The 14912-nt window shown below is 31.8% G+C and overlaps 1 protein-coding gene across 1 annotated transcript; it reads right to left on the bottom strand.

The window, feature by feature from the left end:
• Positions 1 to 1946: 1946 nt before the first annotated feature.
• On the bottom strand, positions 1947 to 9626 carry LOC123908245 (AP-2 complex subunit mu). Its single transcript, XM_045958820.1, has 13 exons — positions 9310 to 9626; positions 8746 to 8923; positions 8425 to 8515; positions 6731 to 6825; positions 6211 to 6300; positions 6083 to 6131; positions 5870 to 6008; positions 5504 to 5620; positions 3586 to 3676; positions 3350 to 3492; positions 2561 to 2675; positions 2400 to 2444; positions 1947 to 2313 (listed from the first exon to the last, which is right to left on the bottom strand). The coding sequence occupies exons 1-13, from the start codon at positions 9390 to 9392 to the stop codon at positions 2233 to 2235; spliced, it is 1317 nt and encodes a 438-aa protein (XP_045814776.1). The 5' UTR covers positions 9393 to 9626; the 3' UTR covers positions 1947 to 2232.
• Between the last annotated feature and the right edge of the window lie 5286 nt (positions 9627 to 14912).

A 14912-nucleotide genomic window follows, 5' to 3' on the forward strand; every position in this document is an offset into this window, starting at 1 on the left:
CACAAAAGTCGACATTGGATTTTTTTATTTTTTTATTATTACAGTATTAGTTTATTTTAAAGATTGTTTTATTATTATTATTATTATTATTATTATTATTATTATTATTATTATTATTATTATTATTATTATTATTATTACAGTATTTTGAAAGTTTGATGTTTTTGTTGGTTTTTAAAATTAAAAAGGCTTAAATATGCAAAAGGTCCCTGCACTTACGGATCATTTGAGTTTTAGTCCCTGCATTTTAAAATCTTTTCATTTTGCCACTGCACTTTCAATTTATTTTAAAAATGTCTTTGAACCCATTTTTTGTTGAAGTGACACATTTTTTTATGATGTGCCAATTTTATTTTACTTTTAAAAAATTACTTATTTAAAGGTATTTTGATCGATTCACTGAAAAATTAAATTAGTCATCAACTCTAAAGTTCAGTCAACAGTGACAGATCAGCAAAAATGTGTCATTTCAACAACAAAAAAGGTCTTGGGACCATTTTTAAAGTAAAATGAAAGTACAATAGCAAAATGAAATATTTTTAAAATACAGGAACTAAAACTCAAATGACTCGTAAGAGCAGGGACCTTACACATTTAACCACCCATGATTTCCACAATGATCCTCGATTAAAGTTTTAACTTGTTAAAATGAGGCACTTAACATGTTCTTGTATTTCTTGTTAAAATCCTTTCGTAAATTATAGCAATACTCATAAAAAAAATAATAAATAAAGCGAAAAATGATTCTATTTGTAGAGATTTTGAAGAAGTGGGAATTTTATTTATATCATAGAAACAAAGGAGGATAATAGAAGAATTTAATCATGATAATAATTATATTCACTCAATGATGTCTATATTTTTGCAAATGTATTCCATAAATAATGTAATGAAAAATCAAAATGACAAGTTAGCTATGGTAGAGAAACTAAGGAGGATAATCTTTAAGTCATGTTCTCCATGGAAAATATATAAACTTTCAACCATTTCTCAAAGTAGATTTGTTGTAAATGGTTTACAAGTATTTATAATTTTTTTTCGGAAAGGTATATTTTATTTTTTTTGGTTTTTCACCACCAGATTAATCTGGTTTAGGGGTCAGTTCTGGTATCAAGTGGTTCCAGCCCCCTCCCGATCGCAGTTGTGGGGATCAAACTGCGGTCCTCCCTACCAAGTTCAGCGTCAATCATCACTGAACCAACTGACGATTGGTAAGCTATATTTTATTTTATTTATTGGTCTAATGTGAAATCCCAAATTCAAACTCGGGTCACTGCATTTCGACATACCTAAAGCTACCAACTAAATTATACTTAATTGAACTTGGAAATTGAAAACTTCTATTTAGTAAAGATTAGCATAGACAGACCGGCAGTATAGCTACCATCCATGCAACAAAATCTGCATTTATGAAAGATTAGATGTTGGTGTTGATATTATCCCCAAACTAGAACTAGTTTTTTGCAATTTAACGTTAAGCACGAGATCTTTTTATTCACAATCATAGTCAAATGTTCTTGGATGAGATGGCTCAAATTTCTTCTATATTAACCAAAGCCTTGAATCCGAACTTCGTAGGGAAAAAGATTTTAACGAAAAGAAACAAGTTGTTTACTTGGTCAATTTATCATTTCACTTCATGTTTTCTGTCAAAGAAACTTAGCTATACACCTATTCATTAAAACTGGAACACGTAGTGAATCATGCATTTGATTGTACATTCACTCTTTAAAAATGGAACTCATAGTGAATTGTGTTTCATATCCTTTTCTATTCATACTAAATAGCAGTGGTAATCCTGCTTGGTGTGTTTTTCATTAAGCATTGTCGTTATTATAATTTGAACTTTTTTATCTTTCTGTTGAGTGTTAAGAGATATATGCACCCAAGAGTGTCTGAGCTGTATTACGGTATATATCAAAGTAACATCAAATGTGTCACAAAAATTACAGAATGCAAGACTCAATAAATATTATCATCAAAATACAATACAATGTGTACAGGAGAGATAGAGATAATTAATTTAAGTTTTCCATTAACAAGCTGGCTTTGAAAACAAAAATATTAACTGCTTTTTCACACGCAAAATATAATGAATGAGAAACACCTCAACCTTAAAAAAAATCCTGCAATAATGGGATACCTAGATTGAACTGCACCTTTAATTATTTGAGATTGCGTCAATCTCCTCCAATGAATCCCTGACTTTTGAAACCAACAATCCCAATGTGTCTAGCACCTAATCTCGTATGATCCTGCTTTTGTAATATAACGAACCCACTCAACAGTGTTGTACCCACTCTTTTCCCACACCTTCAGAATAAATTAGAATAAACTTAGTTATATCAAAATATGTGAAATAAAAAATAATGAAGAGCATACTAATAAACGACAGATACCTTAAGGAAACGGACACGTAAACCAGATGCCGTGAACATGGGAACCTGCATTAAACAAATATAAGACAGATTTCATGAATAAGCTTTCACAAATACTTTCAAAGTAATCAGGAAGTTTCATTTTATTTTCATGGGATTTGTTGAAGTTGCTGAAAACAAACCTGAAACTCCATCTGAATTGGTGGTCTAGTCCATGATTTCTTTTCAGTCATTGTGGAAATAAGTTCAATTTCTGCACTCAAAGTTGGCTCAGTTTGCCCAGGAAATTTTCGTATCCTGCAAATTACGATTGATATTGAATGTCAGAAGAACAGCTATATACAAAAGGAAGCTACTAAATACCAGAGTACTGGTAAAGGAGAAAGAGAGACAATCGAGTGACTCACTAAAATACAACTTCAAGATTACAGAAACATAGACTCTTAAACTAAAAATGAAACTCAATGAAAACCATATTAAATGTTACCAAACCAAAAGGAAAAAAAATACTGGAAACCTGACATACAATAACAATGTAAATAGCATATTTCGTATAAGGTTATCAAAAAAAAAAATTGGTAATAAAAATCATACAGCTTTACACTTTACTTACGCCACTTTTGAGTAGGGTATGTTGGATGAGTTTATTTACAGCTTATCTTATGACAATAAATGTATGATAGAGCTTATGAAATAGCTGACAACATTTCATAAATAGTTTTTAGCATATTTCAATAAATTCTTCATGATAGCATATGAAGACAGACAGCATACAGCTTATATGAAAATAATTTAATTTAACCACATTACCTATTTGATTATAATAATAGCTCATAAGCTTATACACAAATATAAATACTTATGAATAAAGGCTTCATTAAGTTGTTTACCAAAACGTAGTCAGAAAGACAATTTCAATAACGCTTATTTCACAATTCACATAGAAAATCATAATAAAGTGAGAGACGTACTTCCAAACCAAACAATCAATAGCTGCATTATATTTTGCTCGACCAGATGTGACTGTGAAACTTGTTTTTGCTGTTTGTTTTGGCACAGGAATTTTGATTACAACCCCTAGTGCAAACATCTTTGCACCAAAGACACTCTTTACCTGAAACAATATGTTCAAGTACTAAATAAAAGGAACCAATTGAGGATATTTGACATTCATTAGATTTGACCTCCAACATTAAAATTTTCAAACCTTAACATTTACTTCCATCCGTGTTCGACCAAGTTCCTTGATTGTTGGCAATACTTTGAAGGGAAGATTAACACCCTCAGTGATACGATACCTAATAATATAAAATTGTTTTAGCAAAAAACTTGGCACCATTAAGAATTCATTTTTTTATCCTATATTCTGATTTTTGTAAAATCAAGTGATGCAAATAGATAAAGTAGATTTCATGGAAATACAAAAACCAGCGGTGACTGTCACTTCAAATCTACATACACTATCAAAGAAAGAATATAATCTAATGGCAAAGGGAGTGTAACAACATCACAATAACAACAGAAATATTTTCCCATTCAGTGATGTTGGGTATGATCAATTGATGCCAAAATATCTGTGATCATGAATCAAGTCTAATGAAAGACTACTTAAATCCAAATCCTTTTTAATGGTTTGATATAGTTTTCATGGTCAAAGGAGGTATAACCAACTTCTTAAATAAATGAAACTAGAAATCCAGGAAACCGTGAAGAGCATGAACAGAAAGCAATGTTTTAAAAACCGGACCGGCAATCAACCCGGTAAGGGTATTGGGTCACTGTTTCACTGGTTGAACCGCATGGCTGAACCAGATAACCCGATCTCTAAAAAAAACTTTGTATGAAATCAGATTAAACTGGCTGATTTGGTCTTTAAAAAATCACAACACTTGGAAAATTTCAACAAAATAAATATTATAGATATTTTAATTTATGACACATTAATTCAATAAAAGGAATTATGTGAAATAAAAAAATAGAAAATAAAAGGCGTGCATATTTCCAATTAAAAAAACGGCATGTATATTTATTAATTAGAAACGGCAAGTATTATTTTTTTAATGAATAAAAAAAGAGGCAAGTGTTAATTAAAATTTAATGTTCCGAAATTAAATCAAATTTACATATGGATATATTATTATATATTAAAAGTAATATGATATCAATTGACAGCTAGCTTAGTGGCATAAGTTCTATTTTTTCAGAGACCTAACGCAAGTTCGACCCCAGCATGGGCCCTTTATTTTTTAAAAATAAAAACACTAGATAATTTTCACCAAACAGGTCCACACGGGTTTCTACAGGTTTACCCGAGTATGACTGGTTTAACTCAACTTTGACCCGTTCAAATGCATACGCGGTCTGATAGAGTGACCAGGCCGTCTATGTGTCCAGTTCCTGATCCGGTTTATAAAACACTGACAGAAAGTAGATCAGAAGAACTGAAGATCAAGAATTATTTAAGTGAAGATGACGAAGACATGGTGAAATGAAAAGAGAAGAGATAAAGAAATTATTTAATGAAGATTATGCAGAAAGAACCCAAGAAGATGCCACACGTGCAGTTTTTTTAACGGAAACTGTTAAAAAGGCTAATGTGGCAAACAGAATGTAACATAAAAGACCACTTTGGAGGAAAAACACTTAGAAGGACCTATCTGAAAAATGGGCCAACCTTAAAGGAGCGCAGGCATAATTTTGCATAGCATATAAGTTAAACTCTTAGGATGGGTATAACTCAATAAGCAGCTGTAAGCAATTTCATCCGAGTTCAATTAATCTCAATGTTGTTTATGGTGGCCTGTTGGATGTCTAAGATGGAACAAGCTCTTTCAAAGAACACTTAAAGCATAACATAGATATACAATAATCCATTTTCCCTATCAAAGTTTGATCATGACAAAGATCTACCAAGAAATTGTATATCAAGCGCCTAGTACAAAAGTCAACAGAAACGCAGAGAGTGGCTTTGAAATAATTACTACCAAATGGTTTAAAGGGAAGATAGATTGAATTACAAACCCTTCTACCCACCGGCCCCCCTTTCTCAGTAAAGTATGCATGTCATATTTTTGGCGCAGATTCATAAAATTTAACAAAACAAGAATCAGCAGGCATGAGCTTACTTCATTAGTTCAAATTCACCATCTGGAGGCACAAAACTAACAGTCTTCTCCGAGTTGAACCTCGTCAAATTTACACATTGATGGAAAGTGACGTCATCAAGCTCAATAGTTTTGCCACTGCAAAACAGATTTTGTTGATAATGAAAAAAATATATCATCAGAAAATTAAAACAAAGCAGGAGGGTCTAATATATTCCCAGTACAACACGATAAAAGGACCAAATTGAAAAAACAAAAAAGTAAAAATAGAAACCATATTATTTTCTATGATAACATAGATATAAGCACAACTTTTAAATAAAAATGTCAAAGGAAAATATAATTGAAAGGGAAAATGCGAGGAAATCATGGCCAAATGATAACTACCTTTTAGTAGGACGTGATTTAAGTTGCGACTCTTTCTCAAGGCCAATCTTGTCATTCAAACCCAACTTCAAATCAGGCATTCCAGAAAGGAAGCACTTCATAAGAATCTTCCCCGTTACATCACAGCGCAGAACAACGCCTAAAACCATAAAACAATTAGCAGGCAATCTAGCAAACAGCAACATATAATCAAAGATCATGATCATAACTCACCTTTTGACGACATAAGAAGATTCACACTCTCCACAATATCTAGGAAGACCTGTAATATGCAATGTTGTAAACTTGTAATAGAATGGTAATAATCATAAAGAATGGGGGTCAGATGGTATAAAATTCACCTCATTCTTTTTGTATACAAGGCCTTCTCTACGCCAACCAACAGCACCAGTAACTTGTAATGTCGCATTTGGAACAGGTCTCTCAGATGCCTGTTGCACCCAACCATTGCACACATCAAAAAATGGAACAAAGGATTTAATGGAATATTCGACAGACCAAACATATTAAGAAATGCAAACAATAAAACAGAAAAAATTGGCAGGTGTACACAACATGCAGGCATAAAACCACTAACTTGAGACACATTTCGAACAGGTATCAATCAGTGCCCTGTTCCCCTCCCCCAAAAAAGTAATTGCAGAGAAAAAGTTTCTTTAGCATGTTATTTCAAATTTGGTATATATCAATCAGTATATATTTTATTCTCCAAGATTCCCCTTAAAAAAAATATTTGTCTTTATTTTTCGGAAAGAAAAAAAAACGCCTGTATGCGCCATGAACATGATTGTGTCCTATCACATCTGTGACATGTCCGTATTTCAACTTTCAAGGTATTAACAAAATCACATGCAAACTAACCTTGGATGAAAACGGGGAACGGACTCCCTCCTGAGTGATATAAAGCTTTAAGATCTCCGGTGAAAGATTTTGGGGATAACCAAAGTCCATGATTTCTGCAAATAATTGTGAATAATTATCACCAACTCATCTAATGATTCAAATGATCGACATTTTGTCACAAGAATAATACATGGTCTTTTATAGTTATACAAAGCTATTGAACCTGTTAGCAAAATAGATAGATGCACGATGCAAAACACCTTATACAGTTATCAAGCAAAAGCACTGCTCCAGTGTCAAATACACAACCGTGAAACGCCGGGAACTTCCATTGCAGTTCACTGGGTTATTATCTATTGGCTTAAATATGGTGTTGATCCCTGCAAATATACCATTTTTTGCTTTTAGCCCTATACAATTTTTTGTTTGTTTTTAAATCTTGAAAATATATTGCTTTTGTTCCGTGTTGTCTTATTTTAGTCCATGTAAAATGTGTTCTTGTTGAAATTGGTCTTTGTAATATGTGTGCAGCCTTCATTTTAGTTCTTATGTAACCCATACTAGAGGGACTAAAATCAAATTATTTGCATACTACGTGGATCAATTTCAACGTAAACAAATATTCCAGGGACTAAAACGAACAAGGACCGTAAACAAAAAGTGGTACATATGCAAGGACTAAAAGCAAAGAAATTATTTTACAAGGATTGAAAAGAAAAAGTTATGCTTGCAGGGGACCAAAAACATATTTAAGCCTCATTTATTTTAACAAAGGTAGTTCCCATTAAATTCTCTAGAGCTGATGGAATTATGAGCTATGACTATCATTTCGGTCAAACATATATTACTGATAAGATTTAGAGTTGCAATAAAAACTATATATATCACCCTTTCCTAGCCCAGACTTTCTATCAGCTACAAGATAAACGCAATAGTTTATAAGAAGAATTTTATGTTTTTCCCACGTAAAGCCCCAGTTCTAAACCGTGACATAATTTATTTATTTTAAAAACGGTAAATGGTGTCATGACTCGTGTGTGTTGTATTTCATAATTCAAGCAACTTCAAATCATAAATTTAGTAAGGCACAGAATATTGCTCTTGCATCACCTCTTCATATAGGTGTCCATTTTTTTATGCAAACCAGAAAAGAAATCACCCCAAGGAGAATGTTTGATTTTACTACTAAGACAAATGAATAACGGTTGATACTCAATAGTGAAGAATAGTAACTGTTGCAGCAAAAAATGAGAAATATAATAGGAAGTAAAAGAAAAGAAAAATGAAAAACACAAGAACTAGCTACTGAATGCTAACTTACTACCCATGCCCAAGGAAAATTACCATATTTCCAAAATACCCCACCTCCTATTCATAACTGTCTGCCATTTTACACTCCCCGGAAACCACTCAAATGCCACTTGCATAACCGCACCTCTCCCACTATTTTTCCTACACTCATCCCCTTTTATCCCTTATATAGAATGCACCTTCCAGATCTTATGGCAATGGCTTAACTGTGCACTACTTAGCTGTTAACATTAGCTGCTATACTGGGTCAAGGGTCCATCACGTTCACATATATAGCTCTTCAATTCCAGAAACTTGGGCAGATATAAAAACATAGCTAAAAGATAATCTTCTAGCTAACAGAACTATTAACTAGATTGAACATCGAAGGAATTTAATTCATCAACATGCAGATTACATACCATCTAGAAGCTCGTAAATGAGTACAAAATTGTTGCGGATTGCATCCTCGTCAAAGGCGCCACCAAAATATGATTTGAATAGTGCAACAGCCTACAAAGAAAATAAGACATACAACGATCATTTATACAATCAAATTCAAATGTAAATTATTATCAATAATAAGATGCCAGAAGAAAGCCGTGTATGCACAAGCAACAAAGACAGTGAAACCATCATCTCACATATTACAAAGGATGGATAGAATAAAACTAAATGAATCATAACTTAATGGACAAAGCCAAACATCTGCTAAATGGCAATGAAAATCAGAGTTTAATTACCTCTACGACAAACTTGAAAGCACAAGCTACATTAGCATTGGTGCTGACAACAATCACAATGTAAACATTGCTGATTCTCATGTAAAAGAAAGAACAACCGCCAATCTGCTTCACAGGACAGGTACCAAGTTCTTTCGTTTGCATTATATGCGTCCGAAATGCATCGACCATATTTCCCCTATAAAGCAACAAATTATAATATAAATATACAATCAAACACCCTATAAGATTATAAATTAAGCTCCAACAACTCAATCCACAAGTTCCAGGGTTTCCCGAAGAAAAACAACTCGTTATACACTAGTCCTAGCTACATTACACTAAAATGTTCTGCATATCTAGCACAAAAATTATTCGAAAATTGAAACTGTGATGTGATAAAATACACAATTGGATCAAAACATTCTCAATAGTTTCCCTATAAGTAACCAATACAATCTAACACCTAAAACACGAATAAACACAAATTATTTTCCAGAATTCAAGCTCAGAAATTAGGTCATTTCATTTCATCATCACTGAAGATCTCTACTGAGAAAGAAAGAGAAGATGTAGAGATATTACCCAACATCATCGCGATAGAGACGATTGATGAGAACGTCTCCACGGAGATTCAAGAAGTAGACAGCGGAAGCAGCCACCGGCATCTCCGATCCAGTGTATCAACTTCCAAATTCAGCGACGAAGAGGTTCGGCGGAAGAAGATGAATCAAAAGCGGTTGTTTCGCCGTAGATCTGTGAGTTTGAAGAAGAGTAACAGAAACGTCGTCGACGGTGAGAAGAAAAGAGAAGAAGAAAAATTAAAATGAAAAAAATATTCAGACTCCGTTATGAGTCGTCGGATTGACGGATTTGGTACACCATACACAACACCGTTTGACAATACAGTCTTTTCGCACTAGTGAATTTTTTTATATAGAGTTTAATTCTTTCCTTGTAAAATTATTTTGTAAAATTATTTTACGGATGCATCTAATAATGTGTAATGTGATATTTTATGTGTTTTAAAATACATTATATGACGTATTAATATATGGGGATGAATTAAATTATACTGGTGTAACATTTGAGTAATGTTATACTGCTCAATAACGTTTTAACGAATTGAAATTTAACAAAATTCACCGTATTGAAATTTAACAAAATTCACCGTTGGATTGAAAGATTATATCATATAGATCATCATGTTAAATTTTACAAAAATCTAAAATCGTTTGATATGTTTTTGAGACTCGACAAAATTAATGGTTTATGCGTTTTTATTGAATACTGTTAATCTTGATCAATCTCAAAAACATATCAAACAATTTTAAATTTTTGTCAAATTTAACATGGATGATCTATATAATATAATTTTTCAATCCAACGGTAGATTTTGTAAAATTTTAAATCGTTAAATCGTTATTGAGCAATATAACATTACTCAAATGTTACACTAGTGTAATTTGATTCATCCCCTTAATATATTATTAAATACACTTGTAAAATAACTTTGCACTGTGTATATAAATTAAATTTATTCGCATATGTTAACTAAATGTGTGAGTTGTTCATATTTAGTGTTTGAATCATTTCGAATGAGATTTACTTTTAATGGAGGGAACCTATAAAAACCAATAAACATGTGATTAGTTGTGAATTCATGAACCCATTTGATATCATCAATTGGTAAATATCATTTGTTTCACATTAAGGTTTTGATTAACAAATAGATTGGACATATACTTTTAAACAATTGTGTCAAGCTTTAGAAGATTTACCATTTCACAATTTTCTCTAGTGCAACTCATTTCAAATTGAAATTCGACAACCTTGTTGAATGTTTTATCTTTAATTTATTTTAAAGTTAATTATTATATTAATAATTTGTTCACTCTCTTAACTTGGTCATATTTGCCGTTACACATTTGTTAAATGTGCTTCAATTTCATTCATATGCATAATTAAAAGGAATAAATAACAATAGTAGCACAAAACTAGGGGTGGTAGTGGTGTGTTGGACTCTTGGGCATATAACTTGCTACTTAATCTTTCTATATAGATAAGGAAAATCGTGTATACATAAACTTATATACAAGAGTAATATAATATACTTATAAACATTTGATGAGTAATATAATATTAAGGTCCTTTAAGCATCTAAAAAGTTGTTCATGAGATCTTGTTAATTCACGTGTGGTACGCTAGCAAAAAGTGACTGTTGTATCCTGCAGAATTTTAGCTATGAGACCAACTGCACCGAGTAACTTACTTGTGGAAACATTTATTTGACCCACGGCTGCACTCGATTGCGAGATTTTTATAACATTGATTTAGGTGGTTAGGTAATCCTCCGATTCATTAGTCCTTACATTTTCCACATTAAAATTACAAAAATTACTGAAATTGAGGTTGCTTACTTTAACAAGGATCCTCCCTATAGACTCATGTTGACCAAAGCCTTTGAGGAAGGACCTTCAAATGGACCTGTCCAATACTTTGTATATCCAACCGTATTCGCACATAAACTTGAAAAGACTCTAACCTCTTTTGATGTTGAATCCGAAACATTGGCATGTGTTCTTTTTTATGCTTATTCTAGATTAATAATTTATACATTGCGTCTAATGGTTCGGCATCCATTGTACAGATGATCTCATGGAGGGGCTTTTGCGAATATGCACTTCCCAAGGAGGAAGGTCCGCTCACTACTATTGATTGGCTTGGAAATACATGGATGAACTGTCATCTTCATTTTCAAAATAATCCTCAAATGACTTGCACGATTTATAGTCATTGGAAAGACATTTGCAAAGTACATCGTTTAAGCGAAGGTGTCGTTGTCAAGTTTGGTGCCACTCAATCATCACAAAATAGGGTTCTTTATTTTAAAACTAATTCATTTCTTGGTGTGAGGACAACCTTGATCATGAATGCTTTCTATCAAAACGAGCAATATTTCATGCTTTAGGATTTCATATAGTTTATGGGCTTTGTTTTTCTTTTTTGATTTGTATCTGACTTGACTTTTATTATATTTTACTTTCTATGTGCTAATTTCATCGTGCTTATGAATGATTCCACTTGATTGACATCAACCATGATTGGCATATCGAATGCGATGATTTGGTCCCTTTGAATGGTCACAAGCATGATTGATATATATTTGATGTTCTATCGAACCCGTGCAATGCACAGGCAGCTTACTAGTTGGAAAGAAAGGCATAGGTAAACGCACTCTCTTTGCATTCTCACTTTTCTCATACTTTTATTTTTAAATTTTGTTTTTTTAATTCTATTTTAAATTTTTTGAGCAGATATATCTTGATTAGTAGTTTAGAACAATTCTAATTAACTTCCTTTTCTTTTATGTTATGTAGTTTAGTAACATATTTTAGTTTGATGGATTTTCACACTTTTTTTAGTAGTTTAGAAACAAGTCTAATTAACCTTCATTTTCTATTTTCTATTGCAAACCAAAATTATTGAGAATAACCGCGCCATTCATCTTCTTAATGTCATTGTCTTCTTCTTCTTCTTCTTCTTTAAGGGTGAGTATTTTTCTTTCATTAATTACTCCTTTAATATTTCAAAATTGAAAAAAAATAATATTTGAGACCTTAAGTCATTTTCCTTCTAAATTTATCCAAGTATTTTTGTGAAGCGTGTTTTAATGTATTTATTTAATTTGTTTATCTTACTTTTGTTTATGGAAACTCTATACATAAATCTACGTATTTCATTAGTTTTTTTGGTTTGTTTCTTTTATCTTTGTGGACCTTCAACTCTTTTTTAAGGAGTCATGAAGATTACCCAAACATCACAGATGTCATAGAAAATCATAGTGACTATAAGATATCACAACAAATCACGCATATAGGAGCTTCTCCTTAAGGTATGTTGTTTTAATCTTAATGCATTTTATTTAAGAGAATGTGCATTTTTAGTTACCATATGTTTGTATTATCTTTCATCGCCAATTTTTTTAGGTTTTATTATTATTTTTGGACTTTGTGTTATTTCACATGAGTTGCATTTGCTTTATTTACCGCATTTTAGAATTGCATTCTCCACCAGTAGTATATCACTAAATGATTCCGCGTTTCATATAATTTTTCAGGTACTAAATCTACGATGAAAGTAGAAGAACTCAAAGTCCTATTTATAATTTTATTTAGTTCTTATCTTATTCATGATAAGAAGAAACACGTAATAAATCATTCTCCTACAAATTACATTTGCAAAGTTTTTTTTAACAAATCACCTTTTTTTTTTGCCTCCACACAAGTTGAATACAACAATTGATATACATACATTTCCCCCTTCATAACAAAGGGTATATGTTGTTAACCATGTGATTTTTAATTCTTTTGTATGTTAGCCGATGATCTTAATGATTATCTCATGGGATTGAATGAAGACTGCGAGATACAACAATGTGTATTCAAGAACTTCACACTAGAATATATATACTTGCCTTAATTATTGCATGATTTTGTGTTTTCCTTTTTGTGCAGCTATGGAAGAATCTTTTGGATACATTTGGTTGGAGATTAAGCATGATGGAAAGCTAGCTTTACAGATTCTACAACAATTATGATTTGGTTGTACATAAAAGGAAATGTCTCACATGTATAAAGATTTATTCACAAAGCTTAAGATTCTATGTATTTGTTTGAGCATTTGGAAGATGATGACAATTAGTTGTCATCTCTTAAAAATGGTATGTATATTATTATTATTATTATTATTATTATTATTATTATTATTATTATTATTATTATATGTTAGTTATGAATATTTTGAAGATGAAAATGAAAAGTATGTTGATTTGCTATGTACTAATTTATAATTTAAATTATCTATATCATTTTCGTTAACATTAAAAGTTCTCCACTCAGTTTGCGTGGAGTTGGTGTGTGAGAGAGTGAATTTTTAAGTAACTTTTAAATTTACTTCATTAATATTTGACATTTACCATACTTCAATTGTGTTACATCTATTAAGCTCTATGATTTTATTTTGATAATTTTTGAGTCAGCCTCTGTAGTACCTCAATTTACTCTATGTACTTTTGCATTTCACTCTTGCTGTTATTATTTCGTATTTTGTTGGGGAAATAGTCATTTTCGTCCCTCATTGTGCAACTCACTGTCAATTTAGTCCCTCACTGAGGAAAAACTATTTAATAGTCCCTCAATGTGCACTCCGTTAGTCAATTTAGTCCCCGACGTTACATTTGGCAGTTAACTGAACAAAAAAGCTGATGTGTCATTTTTTTGTGGACACATCAGCTTGTTGAGTTGACAATGAGGGACCAAAGTGACAAAATTTATATTTTATTAAAAAAATAAAAAGATTGATTTTCTTTTCTTTTTTTTTTTGGTACAAAAAAGATTGTGTTTCTATTTAACAAAAAAACAAATAAAAAAGATTGATTATTTAACAAAAAAAAAAAAAAAGATTGACTTTGTCTATAAATACAAGGGGACCAAATTGACCCACGACACCTTTCCATCACCTTTTTCACTTTGTCTTCCACTCAATCACCGTCATCGCCGATCATCCTAACCCCATAACCACCGTAAGCCGCCGTCGTTTTTTCATTTGCTTCTTCATTCTCTGAAACCGTCATTGAAGGTTGTTTGAGTATCTCATAAATCACAACTGAGTACCACAAGGTAAGTGAAAAACTCTTATTTGTTCCTTTTTGTTTGAGCATGCAAATATCAAATATTTTGATCTCCATAGTTCTGATTGTGTATTGGTTTAGATTATTTGTTGTTATTTTTGTGTATTTAGGATTTAGGATTTAGGGTTAAAGTTATTAGTTTTGAATATTAGGGTTTGTTTCATAGTCTTTTTTTTACTAAGTTTCATAGTTGTTAATACATATCCATGTTGTTTTTTTAGAATGGAACCTGTGACTACTCTGATTTTGCATCATGGTGGATATTTTCGAAAATATGGTAACGGTAATATGGAGTATGAAGGTGGTGATTTTTTTGTTTGGAAATATTATGATTGTGACAACCTTAACAAGATGATCCTGAAAAATAAGTTAAAGTCTGTTGGAAAGTACAGTAGGATTGGGAACATATGGTGGTTGATTCCTGACAGGGGTGGTTACATTGAATTGCTTGAGGATGGAGACATCCATGATATGTGCACCACTGCTATACGCCACA

This window comes from Trifolium pratense, linkage group LG2 (genome assembly GCF_020283565.1).
Source record: "Trifolium pratense cultivar HEN17-A07 linkage group LG2, ARS_RC_1.1, whole genome shotgun sequence".
In the NCBI taxonomy this organism is placed as follows: domain Eukaryota; kingdom Viridiplantae; phylum Streptophyta; class Magnoliopsida; order Fabales; family Fabaceae; genus Trifolium; species Trifolium pratense.